The 16,069-nt window shown below is 47.6% G+C and overlaps 1 protein-coding gene across 7 annotated transcripts in view; it reads left to right on the plus strand.

The window, feature by feature from the left end:
* NFAT5 (nuclear factor of activated T cells 5) overlaps positions 1–16,069 on the plus strand; it is a 787,967-nt gene that overhangs the window by 462,622 nt on the left and 309,276 nt on the right. For all 7 annotated transcript variants that reach the window (XM_078670043.1, XM_078670045.1, XM_078670041.1 and 4 more), the window contains one exon: positions 13,779–13,913. In XM_078670043.1, coding sequence (XP_078526169.1) covers positions 13,779–13,913 — 135 coding nt within the window. The remainder of the gene's footprint in view (positions 1–13,778; positions 13,914–16,069) is intronic.

Consider the following 16,069-nt stretch of genomic DNA (forward strand, 5'->3'; position numbering starts at 1 on the left):
ATATCCACAGATTACTTGTCATTCTGGCACAAGTTCAAGAGCTCTTGGAATCTAGATTCCTCATGCTCATAGATCTTGAAAAGGCATTTAATTCCATGTATGGGGCTTGATCCCCTATTTTAATTGTTTGTCAAAGTGCTGGACGCTCAACCCCTGACCCAGTTGAAAGTAAACTGCACCTTATTACCCCCATTTCTGATTCACTTGTCACCACTCTTTTTAGGTCGAGTTTTTTATAACTCGATCCTATTACTACTGAACCAAAGTCTCTTGAACCAGCCGGATTTCGTCCAATGCATGCTGTGCACTCAAGCATGAAGCTTCCCCAGGCGCGCGCTTGGCCTCTCACACCACCATCAAAGGCTTCTGCTCTTCCTCACTCCCTTTCCTCCCTCCCACTCGCTGGCCACGTCAAACGCGAGAGCTTTTGTAAAAGGGGCTTGCTTCCGACAGTGCATGAGGTGCGCGACCCGCTGGCATTTGTCTGGCATTTGTCTTCAAAGGCTTGAAAGCTTGAAGGCAATCTGCTTCCCCGCCCCCTGGTGTTTCTGGCATTTCTCGCTCGCTAATGCGTTTTTTCCCCCCTCCCACCCTTCCTTTGATGTCCGCCGTGCGTGGCCTCTGCCTGTCGCCTCTCCGTCCTTCAAAGCCCCTCTCTGTCGTGGAATCTCAAATTTGGGGACTACATCTTCAAAACAAGCCTGTTCATGTTGACACTTGCAATTAGAATCCTTTCTTTCTTTCCTTTCATCCTTTCTTTCCTTCTTTTCTTTCCTTCCTTTCCTTCCTTCCTTTCCATCCTTTCTTGCCTTCCTTTTCTTTCTTCCATTCCTTCCTTCCTTTCCTCCCTCCCTTTCATTCCTTTCTTTCTTTCCTTCCTCCCTTCTTCCTTCTTTCTTTCGTTCTTTCTTTCTTTCCTTCCCTTCCACATTATCACTCAGCACCACCCCAGCATCACTCAGCACCACCCCAGCACCACTCAGCACCACCCCAGCATCACTCAGCGCCACCCCAGCATGAATGAATGAATGAATGAAGTAGGATTTGCACATGCGCGACTTAGCCCAATGGGCGTCAAGGCGCCTAACATTAATATAGCTGAGTCAAAGGATGGATAGAGCTTACTGATATGCATTAACAAAACACCAAGTTTTCAGAGCTTTCCTAAAAAGATCCAGTGAGGGTTGTGACTTAATCTCTAGGGGGAGTGAGTTCCATAGTTGGGGTGCCAGGATAGAAAAGGCCTTACTACCCCATCTAGCCTTCATGGAGCGAGGAACTACCAATTGATTAAGTTCTGAGGAGCGTAAGCACCTACTCGGAACATATCGTGTAAGCCGAGATCCAAGAGCATCCGCAGGTCCAGCCATAAGTGCACGATATGTGAGGCAAAGTAGTTTAAAAGATACTCTAGAGATGATGGGGAGCCAGTGAAGACTCTTCCTTGCCATAGTCGCTGACGACAGCCAGGGCAGGGCCAGGACAAACCGTGCCGCCGCATTCTGTAGGACCTGCAGGCGCTGCAGAAGGCCCTTGTTGGCTCCGGCATACAGGGAGTTACAATAGTCGAGCCTTGAACCAACAAGGGCGACTACAACCTGCTTGCGTGCCTGTGGGGAGAGATAATGTAGGATTCTCTTCAGAGTCCTAATAACACCCCAACAGGTGGCCACAGTTTTGTTGACCTGGGCTTCCATAGATAGCCGAGTGTCAAAAATGACCCCAAGATTCCTAGCAGATTGAGTGGGAATAGGGCAATTGCCTAAAGATGGAGGCCACCAATCACCAGACCATATGTCCTGGTCTTTGCCAAAGACCAGGACCTCTGTTTTGTCACCGTTCAACTTTAGAGAGTTGAAAACCATCCACTCTGCAACAAGTTGCATACAGGACCTAAAGTTAGAAGCGGTGACAGTCACAGAGTGGGTCAAAGACACCATGATCTGCGTGTCATCGGCGTACGACACTACCTCCATCCCCTGAGATCTTACAAGTCTAGCAAGGGGGGCCACGTAGATATTAAACAGGGTCGGACTCAATGCCGACCCCTGTGGCACCCCACATTGCAAGAACTTGGCAGGGGAGAGGAGATCACCAAGCATCACACGCTGCTCTCTTTGTTGTAAAAAAGAGCTCAGGATTCTGAGGGCCGGTCCTGTTACTCTTGCCTCCCTTATCCTAGGTGTTAGTGTAATGGGAGACAGTGTATCGAAAGCTGCCGTAAGGTCTAGCAATACCAGCACGGTGGTTTGACCCAAGTCTACTTTCCTACGTATGTTGTCAGTAACCATAGTTAAAGCAGACTCCGTGCTGTGAAGCTTTCTAAAACCATGTTGAGACCCATCCAAGAATCCTGAGGCATCCAAAAAGCGAGAGAGATGACAATTTAGGTGGGCTTCAAGCATCTTAGCAGGGGCCGGCAAAAGAGATATGGGTCTAAAGTTCTGTAGGATTCCTGGATCCAAAGTGGGCTTCTTAAGCAAGGGTTTCACTATGGCTTTCTTCCAGGCTACAGGGAAGATACCATGTTCCATCGCATCATTCATGATTTTCAACATGGGAGATAGGATGGTATCCCTGCAGGCCTTGAGCACTTTCAGAGGGACCGGATCTAAAGGGGAAGCAGACTTAGTTCTTTCCAGCAAGAGATTCAGTCCTTCCAGCGAGAGTGCAGGAAAGTGATTAAGCACCTGGGGAGGGTCATCGACCCAGGCTTCCAGATGTCTAACTCGAGCGGAGTCCTCTTCACTCAGGAAGCTCCTCTGAGTTTGTAGAGCCAGATAGATATCATCTATTTTTTTAAAAAAGAAGTCCGAGATGTTGTTGCAGAGCTCCTGTGAGACTACTACGGGGTCAGGGGCCTGGAGAGAGCAGAGAGAGCTCACGATCTTAAAGAGCTCTTTGGAAGATGTAAGAGAACTGGTTAGGTTGGTGAAATAATCCTGTTTCTCCTTAATGACTCTGCTTTTATACTCTCGTATTTGGCACCTGTACACTTCCCGCTCAGTCGGATCTCAGGATTTGCGCCAACATCTTTCCTTCCTTCTGCATTTTTGTCTAAGAAGCCTCAGAGTATCGGTGAACCAGGGGGCTGTAGGTTTTTGTCGCGCAGCATATTTAAATGAGGCAGGGGCTAGCTCATCCGCCGCTTTGGAAAGAGAGTCAGCCAACTCTTGTGCAGCATCATCTACCATCCCCTGGGATATGTTATTTACAGTTTGAACAAAAGGTACAAGTCCCTCATTCGTAATATTTCTAAAATTTCTTTTAAGACAGTTCTTAGAGATAGCCAAATTTCCTTCCATTTTGGGCATATTTAGATAAATTGGTACTGCTAAATGATCAGACCAGACTATCGGCAAAGGAATGCCGACCGTTAGCCTGGGGTCATTAGAAAACACCCCATCAAGGGTATGACCCGCCTTATGCGTCGGAAAGGACACCCTTTGGGAAAGCTCACCTGCGTCCAGGGCATTAACCAAAGAGCATGTATCCGAGGATGACCGGTCATCTAAATGAAAGTTCATGCCACCAAGAACAGTAAAGGAGGATCTCCCAAAATAGGGTTCCATAATTCTGAATAGTTCAGGACAAAAGTTAGCTCTGGGTCCCGGAGGTCTGTATACCAAAATTCCGGTAAAGGAAATCGAAGAAGCACATATAATGCAAAAGTATATAGCCTCAAAGGGGTCAGAGGGAACAGACAAAGATTTTATCGTACAGGAGAGGGTAGTTTTATAAAGGACTGCTAATCCCCCCCCCCTGCGTCGCACTCTGTCCAGCCTGAGAAGAGTATATCCTTCCGGTATGGCCAAGAGAAGATCGTGGCCCGAGGACTCAGAGGCCCATGTCTCGGTCACAAAGACCCAATCAGGTTGCCTCTCACTGACGAAGTCATGAAACTCTATATTATGTTTGAGAGATCGTGCATTAATCAAAAAACCCAGTCTAAGTTGAGAAGGTCCCCCTCCGTCATGAGAAGGGAGAACAGATTTCGTGGCCGCACAGGAAGTGAAATTAAAACAGGATTTACATGAAGAACATATCAGGGCTTGACGCAGGATTTCAGGGCGGAGCCGATGGTGGCATGCCTGCACGGAGGGTCTATAAAGCAAGAGATCACGTGACAGATTTTCCGGAGGCATTAAGACCGTCTTACCAGGAGTCCCAGGGTCCAGCCCGTCCTGCAGCGCGTCCTCAGCGCGGACGGGCGCAGACGGGCTGAACTCTGGCGTAACTCCGGCGTCAGTCAGGCGTCCCCGCAGCGCGTAACCGCTGCGCGTCACCATGACTCTCCTTTATACCCACCTAGCGTCCTTGTGACGACTAGCGCGTGTAGGCTGCCAGAGTGCACCGGAAAGCGGCACCGCCTACCCCCAAGATGGTGCAGCTGTAGAGAGAGACGCCGGGAAGCGGACCCGCCCAACAGCGGTGGATGATACAAAATTATTGTGCAGGTAAGGGCCAAGCGCGTTATAAAAACAGGGAAGAAAAACGAAAATCACAAATGATATAAAAAACAGGCGATAGTTAAAATATGTCAGCAGCTCAGCACTCGCGCTGCAATAGCGTAAGCACAGGTATAATGACAGCTAAGAAGGGAGAATTGAAGATTGACCTCTCCTTTATACCCGCCTAGCGTCCTTGTGTCGACTAGCGCGTGTAGGCTGCCAGAGTGCGCCGGAAAGCAGCACCGCCTACCCCCAAGATGGTGCAGCTGTAGAGAGAGACGCCGGGAAGCAGACCCGCCCAACAGCGGTGGATGATACAAAATTATTGTGCAGGTAAGGGCCAAGCGCGTTATAAAAACAGGGAAGAAAAACGAAAATCACAAATTATATAAAAAACAGGCGATAGTTAAAATATGTCAGCAGCTCAGCACTCGCGCTGCAATAGCGTAAGCACAGGTATAATGACAGCTAAGAAGCATCACTCAGCGCCACCCCAGCATCACTCAGCGCCACCCCAGCATCACTCAGCGCCACCCCAGCATCACTCAGCGCCACCCCAGCATCACTGAGCGCCACCCCAGCATCACTCGGCGCCACCCCAGCATCACTCGGCGCCACCCCAGCACCACTCGGCGCCACCCCAGCACCACTCGGCGCCACCCCAGCACCACTCGGCGCCACCCCAGCACCACTCGGCGCCACCCCAGCACCACTCGGCGCCACCCCAGCACCACTCGGCGCCACCCCAGCACCACTCGGCGCCACCCCAGCACCACTCGGCGCCACCCCAGCACCACTCGGCGCCACCCCAGCACCACTCGGCGCCACCCCAGCACCACTCGGCACCACCACAGCACCACTCAGCACCACCACAGCACCACTCAGCAGCACCACAGCACCACTCAGCATCATCACTCATCGTTACCCCAGCATCACTCCGCACCACCACATTATCACTTCGCACCACCACATTATCACTCCGCACCACCACATTATCACTCCGCACCACCACATTATCACTCCGCACCACCACATTATCACTCCGCACCACCACATTATCACTCCGCACCACCTCATTATCACTCCGCACCACCACATTATCACTCCGCACCACCACATTATCACTCAGCACCACCACATTATCACTCAGCACCACCACACCACCACTCAGCACCACCACAGTATCACTCAGCACCACCACAGCACCACCACAGCACCACCACAGCGCCACTCAGCACCACCACATTATCACTCAGCACCACCACATTATCACTCAGCACCACCACATTATCACTCAGCACCACCACAGCACCACTCAGTGCCACCACAGCACCACTCAGTGCCACCACAGCACCACTCAGCGCCACCCCAGCACCACTCAGCGCCACCCCAGCACCACTCAGCGCCACCCCAGCACCACTCAGCGCCACCCCAGCATCACTCAGCGCCACCCCGCATCACTCAGCGCCACCCCAGCATCACTCAGCGCCACCCCACCACCACTCAGCACTACCCCACCACCACTCAGCACCACCACTCAGCACCACCACTCAGCACCACCACAGCACCACTCAGCACCACCACAGCACCACTCAGCACCACCACAGCACCACCACAGCACCACTCAGCACCACCACAGCACCACTCAGCACCACCACAGCACCACTCAGCACCACCACAGCACCACTCAGCACCACCACAGCACCACTCATCACCACCACATTATCACTCATCACCACCACATTATCACTCAGCACTACCACAGCACCACTCAGCACCACCCCAGCATCACTCAGCGCCACTCCAGCATCACTCAGCGCCACTCCAGCATCACTCAGCGCCACTCCAGCATCACTCAGCGCCACCCCAGCATCACTCAGCGCCACCCCAGCATCACTCAGCGCCACCCCTGCATCACTCAGCGCCACCCCAGCATCACTCAGCGCCACCCCAGCATCACTCAGCGCCACCCCAGCATCACTCAGCGCCACCCCAGCATCACTCAGCGCCACCACAGCACCACTCAGCGCCACCACAGCACCACTCCGCGCCACCACCGCGTCACTCTGCGCCACCACCGCGTCACTCTGCGCCACCACCGCGTCACTCTGCGCCACCCCAGCATCACTCAGCGCCACCCCAGCATCACTCAGCGCCACCCCAGCATCACTCAGCGCCACCCCAGCATCACTCAGCGCCACCCCAGCATCACTCAGCGCCACCCCAGCATCACTCAGCGCCACCACCGCATCACTCAGCGCCACCACCGCATCACTCAGCGCCACCACCGCATCACTCAGCGCCACCACCGCATCACTCAGCGCCACCACCGCATCACCCAGCGCCACCACCGCATCACCCAGCGCCACCACAGCATCACCCAGCACCACCACAGCATCACCCAGCACCACCACAGCATCACTCAGCACCACCACAGCATCACTCAGCACCACCACAGCATCACTCAGCACCACCACAGCATCACTCAGCACCACCACAGCATCACTCAGCGCAACCCCAGGTTATAGGTGTCACATTTGCGAAAGTTATAACTATTGGCATTGTAAATGACAAAGCTATTAATTTAGCTATTTTCAAAACCAACACATAAATAAAAAATTGACATTTACAAGACCAATAGCTCAAACTTTCCTAATGCGAGACCTATTGCATTACAAATGCTTGTTTCCTTGGGGATGGAGCCACTGGTGGTGTGAGTTCGGTGGGATGCCCAGGTGTGGAGGCTTCCTTAGACGAAACTTTGAAGGCTGCATTGCCCTTTACACAAATAGTTCTCCTGTTTGCTTCCCCGAGATACCGGACCCCGACTGATCAACATGCTAGGCTATAAGTCAAAGCCTCAAGTCAGAAGGTCAGCTCGACAAAGTTGTTACGTGCCCTATTCAAGGGGGTGAGTAGACCGTAATATGGCAACCCTGAACTTGGGTGCAAATAATTTGATACATGTTGCCTTTGAACCTGACTTACATGGACCCTCAACGTATCCCTACTGTTAGCCTGGACATTAAAACTGGTAATCCAATCTTTAGCTCAATATCCTTGGGAGGGTAGCTATTTTCAAAATGATAGTTTTGCCACGGTTCCTGTAAATATTACAGAATTTTCCTCAGCAATCCCCCAGGGTTGGTTTACAGACCTGACATCCAGAGCACGTTCCTTTATTTGGAAGAAACAGACCCAGCATATTGTTTGACAAATGCACCCATTACACCTATTAATGTCGTCATGGCTAAGGCCGACGTCAGTCTCTATTTCTGGGCCTCATAAATCCTTGTGCTGAATGATTGATTGTACCGGGGAGTATAAAGGATCCAGCATTTCTTACTGAAATGGCCCTAGTGGGTCGAGACAACATGCTGGGCTTAATGTATTTGGGGTGGAGGAGGGGGGGTGGACCCTATTACATACTCACTCAATACCAACCACCTTAAATGCATCCTTCTCAACACCCGCTCGGTTCACAAACACGCCATTGACCTCTGGAATCTACTCGACACCATTTCTCCAGACATCGCCTTCCTAACAGAAACCTGGATGAATGCCTCTTCAGCTCCAGACATCACCATAGCCATCCCGGACGGCTACAAGATCATCCGCAAGGACCGCCCCATCCAAACAGGAGGAGACATCGCCATCGTCCACAAGAACACCATCCGCGTCTCAACCAGCTCAGAAGACAACCTCGCTATCGCCGAACACCTTCACTTCCAGATCCACACCGACCCCAAGACCACACTCAGAGGCACCCTCCTCTGCAGGCCACCAGGACCCCGTACAAAATTCAGCGAAGACATCACTGACTTCATCACCCCACACGCCCTCCCCTCGGAAGAATACATTCTACTGGGAGACCTCAATTTCCACCTGGAAAAGAGCAACGACAGCAACACTACCACTCTTCTGGACAACCTAGCCACTCTCGGACTCAAACAACTTGTCAACACCCCCACACACTACGCAGGACACACACTCGACCCTATTTTCACTTCCAGCAAGCATATCTCCTTCACGCACACCACACCCCTCCACTGGACGGACCACAGTTGCATCCACTTCATTTACAATAAGACCACGATCCACAACCACCCTCAACCAACTCTGCGAAGAAATTGGAATAAAGTCACCATCGACCAAATCTCCACATCGCTTCTCCAAAATCCCCCGGCCTACTCAACGAACCCTAACCATGCCGCCATCAACCTTACACAATGGTTAACCCAAACCGCCGACAAACTAGCCCCCTTGAAAAAACATCAACTCAAGCAAGGCAGCAAGAACGCCCCCTGGTTCAACGATGATCTTAAGAAATCCAAGAAGCTCTGTCGTTCCCTTAAGAAAACTTGGAAAAAAGACCCTAACACTATCACCCAAGCCGCCTTTAAAAACGCCACCCGCAAACACCACCAACTAATCAGGACAGCCAAGAAATCAGCACTCAGACCGACTAGACAACAACGCCCACAACAGCAAGGAACTTTTCAACATCATCAAAGAATTCACCAACCCCGCCGCCAGCTCAAACGACATCACCCCCTCTCAAGCCCTCTGCGACTCCCTCGCCTCTTTCTTCCATGACAAAATCGCCGACATTCATAACAGCTTTGACAACCAACCCGTAAACCAGTCCACCTCACCTACCTCCGAACCTGTACCTCCCCCGAATAACCTTCTCGACTGGAACCCAATCACCACAGAAGACACCATTCGTCTGATGAACTCCATCCACTCAGGATCCCCTACAGACCCATGCCCCCATCACATCTTCAACAAAGCAAACTCCATTATAGCACCCCATCTCCGAGACGTCATCAACTGCTCCCTCAACTCCGCCACGTTCCCAGAAAGCTGGAAGCATGCCAAACTCAGCGCCCTCTTGAAGAAACCCACAGCAGACCCCACTGAACTTAAGAACTACCGCCCCATCTCGCTCCTCCCATTCCCTGCCAAAGTCATTGAGAAAGCCGTCAACAATCAGCTCGCCGCCTTCCTCGAAACCAACAAATCACTCGACTCCTCACAGTCCGGCTTTCGAGCCAAACACAGCACCGAAACCGCCCTCATCGCAGCAACAGACGACATTCGAACACTACTGGACAACGGAGATACAGTCGCCCTCATCCTCCTTGACCTTTCTGCAGCCTTCGACACAGTCTGCCATAGCACCCTGATACAACGCCTCAAAAACATCGGAATTCAAGGAAAAGCTTTGGAATGGATCAGCTCGTTCCTCGCTGGAAGAACTCAGAGAGTCCGCCTCCCCCCTTTTAAGTCAGAGGCCTCTGAGGTCATCTGCGGCGTCCCGCAAGGATCATCACTCAGCCCCACCCTCTTCAACGTCTACATGAGCCCCCTCGCAACCATCGCACGTCAACACAACCTCAACATCATCTCCTATGCTGATGACACTCAGATGATCCTCTCACTCACCAAAGACCCAATCTCCGCCAAAACAAACCTACACGAAGGGATGAAAGAAGTAGCCGAATGGATGAAGAACAGCCGTTTAAAACTGAACTCGGACAAAACGGAAGTCCTCATCTTAGGTTCATCCCCTTCCGCCTGGGACGACTCTTGGTGGCCAACGGCCCTAGGAAAAGCCCCCATACCGACGGACCACGCACGGAACCTAGGCATAATCCTGGACTCCTCACTCTCGATGACCAGACAAGTCAACGCCGTCTCATCATCATGCTTCAACATCCTACGCATGCTCAAAAAAACATTTCGCTGGATCCCCACCGAAACAAGAAAAACGGTCACCCATGCTCTGGTTACAAGCCGTCTGGACTACGGAAACACTCTTTACGCCGGTACCACCGCTAAACTGCAGAAAAAACTCCAACGCATCCAAAATGCTTCAGCCAGACTCATACTAGACATCCCCCGCACAGACCACATTTCCGTTCACCTGAAAGACCTTCACTGGCTTCCCGTCAACAAGAGGATAACGTTCCGTCTCCTCACCCACGCACACAAAGCCCTTTACGAACTTGGTCCTGATTGTCTCAACACGCGCCTTTCCTTTTACACCCCCACCCGCCAGCTGCGTTCATCTAACCAAGCCCTCGCCGCTGTGCCGCGCATCCACAAAGCCACCATGGGGGGAAGATCCTTCTCCTACTTAGCGGCCAAAACCTGGAATTCCCTTCCCATCCACCTCCGCCTTACTCAAAACCACCTAGCCTTCAGAAAACAGCTTAAAACATGGATATTCGATAAATAAACTCCCCCCCCTTCCTCAAGCGCCTTGAGACCCTCTGGGTATGTAGTGTGCTATATAAATTCTGACTTGACTTGACTTGACTCCCGGTGGTAACAAGGGTTGCCCATCTTAGCTAGCATTCGACTCTCCATTGGATAGGATGGGATTTTTAAGCTGACTGCAGCAGATGGAAGAGTAGCCGTGAATCGTAGTGAAATCCTGTCCCACAGTTATTGATTTAAGGATTTTACGCCAACCCGGTCCAGGTGACTTATTCGCACTTGAACACCAGGACTGTCGTGCCCTGTACACCTGTCCTGAGAAAGACCCGCCGCGACCTCAATCACCTTGGCGCCCTAAGGGTCGAAACGTCGACATTTCCCGATTGGCCCTAATATTCCAGAATCCCGACAAATTGACAAGAAATAAATTAGGATTCTGTAAATTTATATTAGCTGATGGCCTTTATGAAAGTCAAATTTGTATATACTAGTATAGATCGTTCATATTGAAATGTATTATTGTACATATTGTATGTCACGTGATCACTATTCACTATTGTCACTCTTTGCACTTGCACTTTTATTAAGATATTGACAGTCATTTATGAGTTGTTTTGAATGAATTTTGAAAAACATAAAGATAAATCCAGCTCGATACAGGCTTTATTTTCATTGATTGTAAGAACCTGTTGTGAATTCTTGTCAGAGGGAGGTTTCTGTATTGCATGTAGACAGCATTTGCAAATTAGTTGTTTTGCTACCCGACAGAACCAATTTATATTTAATTATCAATTACCCAGGTTCTGAGGGACACAGGGTCAACCCCGGTTTTTCGCAAAAAGGGATTTTTAAAGAAACACACACTTGAGGCTCTGCTTTGGCTGGGGACATGGCTTTATTCATAGTGCCCGATTTGAAGAGTTTGAGCGCAGGGCACTCATCGGGATTTCCAAGCTGGGGAACAAATTAAGATGCTCCAGATCATACAAAATTATATCGGCCTGGCAGTGTCCAGCAATCCAACTCTTCTGGCATGAAGTGAATAAGATATTAACGGGAACAATTAAAAGAGAAAAAGAAGTAATCCTGACATTGATTATTGTTGGGATTTTAGAAGGGGGGGGGGCTAAATCGATAATTTTGAAAACCTCACAAAAACTAATAATTATAGCACTTAGGGACGTTTACATTAAATGTATATCCAAATCTTTACCTACTTGCAGGGAATGGGTTAATTCTGCGACGTATATTGGCAGGAAGGATTGCTAAAATGGTTCAGTAAAGAGGGTCAAAATGTGGGAACCCCTTCTCTCTCCCTCGATAGGATAGTGCCCGAAGTAGGAATGGGGAAAAGAAGTCCGCAAGGTTTGGTAAACAAAAGTAAGTAGTCCAAGGACTAAAGACCAACATCATGACAAGAGAAGTTAAGCGGCAGCTCAAGCAAACCCTCCAATAAATGTTTGAAGGAGGCTAAATGAACAAGGTCAAAGCCCTCTGTGGTTTTAATCTACCCGGTGGCTCTCAGAACGTACCCTCCCGCCTCTGTGGTTTTAATCTACCCGGTGGCTCTCAGAACGTACCCTCCCGCGTATTGTAATTTGTTACATATGATGAGTAAAAAACGAAAATTATTCGACCTGCATAAAACCCACTTCTGTTAATGCCTGCAGATGTAACATGCATTGGCCTATCATCAAATGTCCTTGATTGATCCCCCTGAAAGTACATCATGTTAGAGGCCAAAGTCACCCTGGACCCACTGAGGATCGGGGGATGGAATAGCATATATATATATTAATATTAATGTATTATATGAAAACAATAACGTATTTGGTTTCTAAAATGTATAATGAGGTTAGCAGTCTGTGTTATGTTCAGCACTGGTGACATGATGCCCAGACCCTATCCTAACTGCAGGTCTAGAAATAGTAGAGCAAATCTGTCACAGGAGGGGGCAGAGGTTCCGACAATATTCTGGTAGAGGTTCTGAGAAGATTGTGGCAACAGAATTGTTTGTTTTTTGCTGAATTAACCCATTCCGTGCAAGTAGGTAAAACATTGGATATCCATTTAATGCAAATGTCCCTTCATGCTATAATTATTAGTGGAAAGAGATTTACCCAATTTTCGTGTATCTGTTTGCTTCCTCTACTTTCCCTTTTGGAATCCGTGAGGGAATTCGGAGTAGAATAATGACGGATTAGAATTATAGCACACATTTGGATCTAGATTAATATCTTTAGAATATTTAGCTTACAGGTAAAAGGAGAGTTCATCTTGTTCTTACTGTGGCATCTGTTAAGGGAGCTATCTGTGTTAAGTTGGAAGGAAATGATTTAAACCATAAACCTCACCAGCGTATGCCAATTTACTGGTAAGCATGTTTCACTGTAAACTAGTTGAAACGTTCACACTTACTCAGAATTTATTATAAATATGCAAAGAAAGTCATCAAAATATTTTATCAACTGGGTCACTCCTCTTTCCAGGCTGCTGAAATTGAAACTATTTTTTAGTGCTCTCAGCTCCATTCCTATCCTTACCAAAACTACCGTTCTTTGCTAAGAAATGTTTCATTTCTGATTATTTTATTCCCCTTGTGCCATTGTACCATGATATTTAATTGCATATTTGTAGGCTTTATAATTTTATCTTCTTGCTGATTATTTTCTTACACGGAAGCCAGTTAAGAAATTCATAAATATTTGCAGCATGTTTCCTATTGAGTCAACGTGGGTCAATCAGATATGGTTCTCTATCTTTAATTTTTGTATAACACTTTACTTGATCATGCTCTCCTTTTCTCTAGGGAGGCATTTGTATTCAAAAAGTAACCAAGATGGCAGCGTTGGCTGCCATTGTTATCCAGTAAATGTCCAGTTGCTCATATTTATCTGTGCAATTTGCTTGATGATTTTGTGTATTTCAATATTAATAAGAGGTGTTTCGTAAGTCATTTCAAGCATGCCATTCTGTGTATGATGCCCTCCCTGAAGTACTGCCGTTACAGCAGAATTATTTGGTATGCGGGCTCATACATGACAACGCTGCTTTATAAATTGCCTTTTGTGTGTCTGAATTGTAGTTTTCCCATCCTCATAGCTCAGCCTGCCGGATTGCCAGAAATCCTGAAGAAGAGCCTCCATAACTGCTCGGTGAAGGGAGGGGAAGAGGTTTTCCTAATTGGCAAAAACTTTTTGAAGGGAGCGAAAGTCCTTTTCCAAGAAAGCATCTCAGGTCAGTACAAGCAGCTCAGGTATGTTATGAAAGGCTCTTTACCCATCTGTGCTTGGATTTGGCGATTTTCAACAGCTACATGGCTCTCTTTCTATTTTCTCATTTGCAAAGTCCAGCTCTTATGTTCCTTGATAGGTATGTAGAATTGATCTACAAAGGTGTATCACTTGCTTCCAAAAGAATAGGCTTCTTAGCCTTTTGCATTTTATGGTGACATGGTATATACATCTGGTCCTGGAAGCAGGTCTTAGTGCATTGTGGCATATGTTGAAAAAACCTGGTCTGCAGAGCTTTCGTTTTTAGCTCTGTCGCCTAGGGCATCAGGTTGTGCTGCTTGACCTGCTGTGATTGTTTACAAATTATGTTGCAAAAATAAATCTTTTCACTTGATTGATACTTGAATAGTAAAGTTTTATTCAATGGTTTCAATAGTTCCGTGTTTGGCTTAGATGTTGCTTTCATATCTCTTTATTTATCCATTTTTTTGATTCTCATTTTAACAATTTAAATCATCAACTGAGTACTCCAGCATGCATAGAGTGTAGAAACGGCCCGAAAACGCCAACACGATTAATCCCTTGACAAAGGCGCTGAGCGCCGAAATGCATTGGGAATAAAGATAATCAGTTGATGATTTAAATTGTTAAAATGAGGATCAAAAAAATGGATAAATAAAGAGGTGTGAAAGCAACATCTAAGCCAAACACGGAACTATTGAAACCATTGAATAAAACTTTACTATTCAAATATCAATCAAGTGAAAAGATTTATTTTTGCAACATAATTTGTAAACAATCACAGCAGGTCAAGCAGCACAACCTGATGCCCGAGGAGACAGAGCTAAAAACGAAAGCTCTGCAGACCAGGATTATTCTTTAATCACTCGAGAGTAGTGGGTGATACCTAGGAGCACGGAAAAAGCAAGCAACTAACAATACAACCTACGGTGCACATCCCTGCATCATTATAGTATCATATGTTGAAAAAAGCCATTAAAATAGTTCCTGCTTTGTAGAACGCATGCTGCAGAATGCAGAATTACTTTAAGGAAGTACCCTTCTAGAGGGAATCCAGTGAAGATGGCACCAACCATAAACACGTTCATTAGGTTAAAAATAATGCTTGCAGATCTTATGTCTGACCTGCTATTGGCAGGCTAACCTTATGTTTGATTGCAAATGTTGGCCCTTCGTTGTTAAAGATATTCCTGTTGTCAAGTTGATAATAAAGACCTTAGCTTCTTTGGTGTGGAGAGAGAGAGGGAAGGGTGTAGGCTCTTAATCTTTCTTCATCTGATCAGTGCGTTAATCTGAGGACTTTTCAAAAGTTTAAATCCACTAAAAAGCTGTGGCTACCATAGCACATTGGAATGGGCCAGTCAGAAGCCCATAAAAGAGGGCAACATCAGCATCCCATAAAAGGTTGTTTGTGAGGAATTGGGGATCTTTGATTTGATCAGGTTGCGCTTCATAAAGCTTTCTGACAGCCACCAGAAGATATTCCAAGGATTTAGCAGGTTTCAACAGCTCCATTTAGACAAAGAATGAATGAGTCGTTTAAGTGTACATAAAAATGTTCGCACCATGTATTTGTGACTTGAAAGATGTATATTGCAGACCTCGGATAATTAATGGCACAGTCCTGGATAAAGCTTGTGGAACATTCCAAAAGGGCCAGTTGCATATGGAAAAGGCCTATTTAGCACTGACCCAGTTGATCTTCCATTTGCAAGGCACTAAATAAGAAGTGAATGGGCAATTATATTAAAAGAAATTTGAGTTGTTAATTGCAAAGCAAGAACGTTGTTTTCCTAGCTCACAGCAGCCTTAAAGTCAGCTGGAGAAGATCTCTCTCATATTTCTCAGAAGGCTGAAACACGTGTTGTAGTAGCTCTCTTAAGAATTTTGTTAGATTGTAGAGAAACAAAAGAAGCACATATCAATAGTTCTATTTCACTCTTGAATGTAAAAAAAAGTCACAATAACATGTGAAACCTTATTATATTGTCATACATATACGTATACATTACTTAATTAGAGCTGGTGGGGGCCACCAACACACGTTGTTAGATCGTGTATTTTTCCACAGCTGCATCATAGTGCTTTTTTATTTTTTGTTAAACTTTCAGGCATGCTGCACAGCAGCCTGCTGCTGTA

Source organism: Lissotriton helveticus, chromosome 12 (assembly GCF_964261635.1).
Source record: "Lissotriton helveticus chromosome 12, aLisHel1.1, whole genome shotgun sequence".
In the NCBI taxonomy this organism is placed as follows: domain Eukaryota; kingdom Metazoa; phylum Chordata; class Amphibia; order Caudata; family Salamandridae; genus Lissotriton; species Lissotriton helveticus.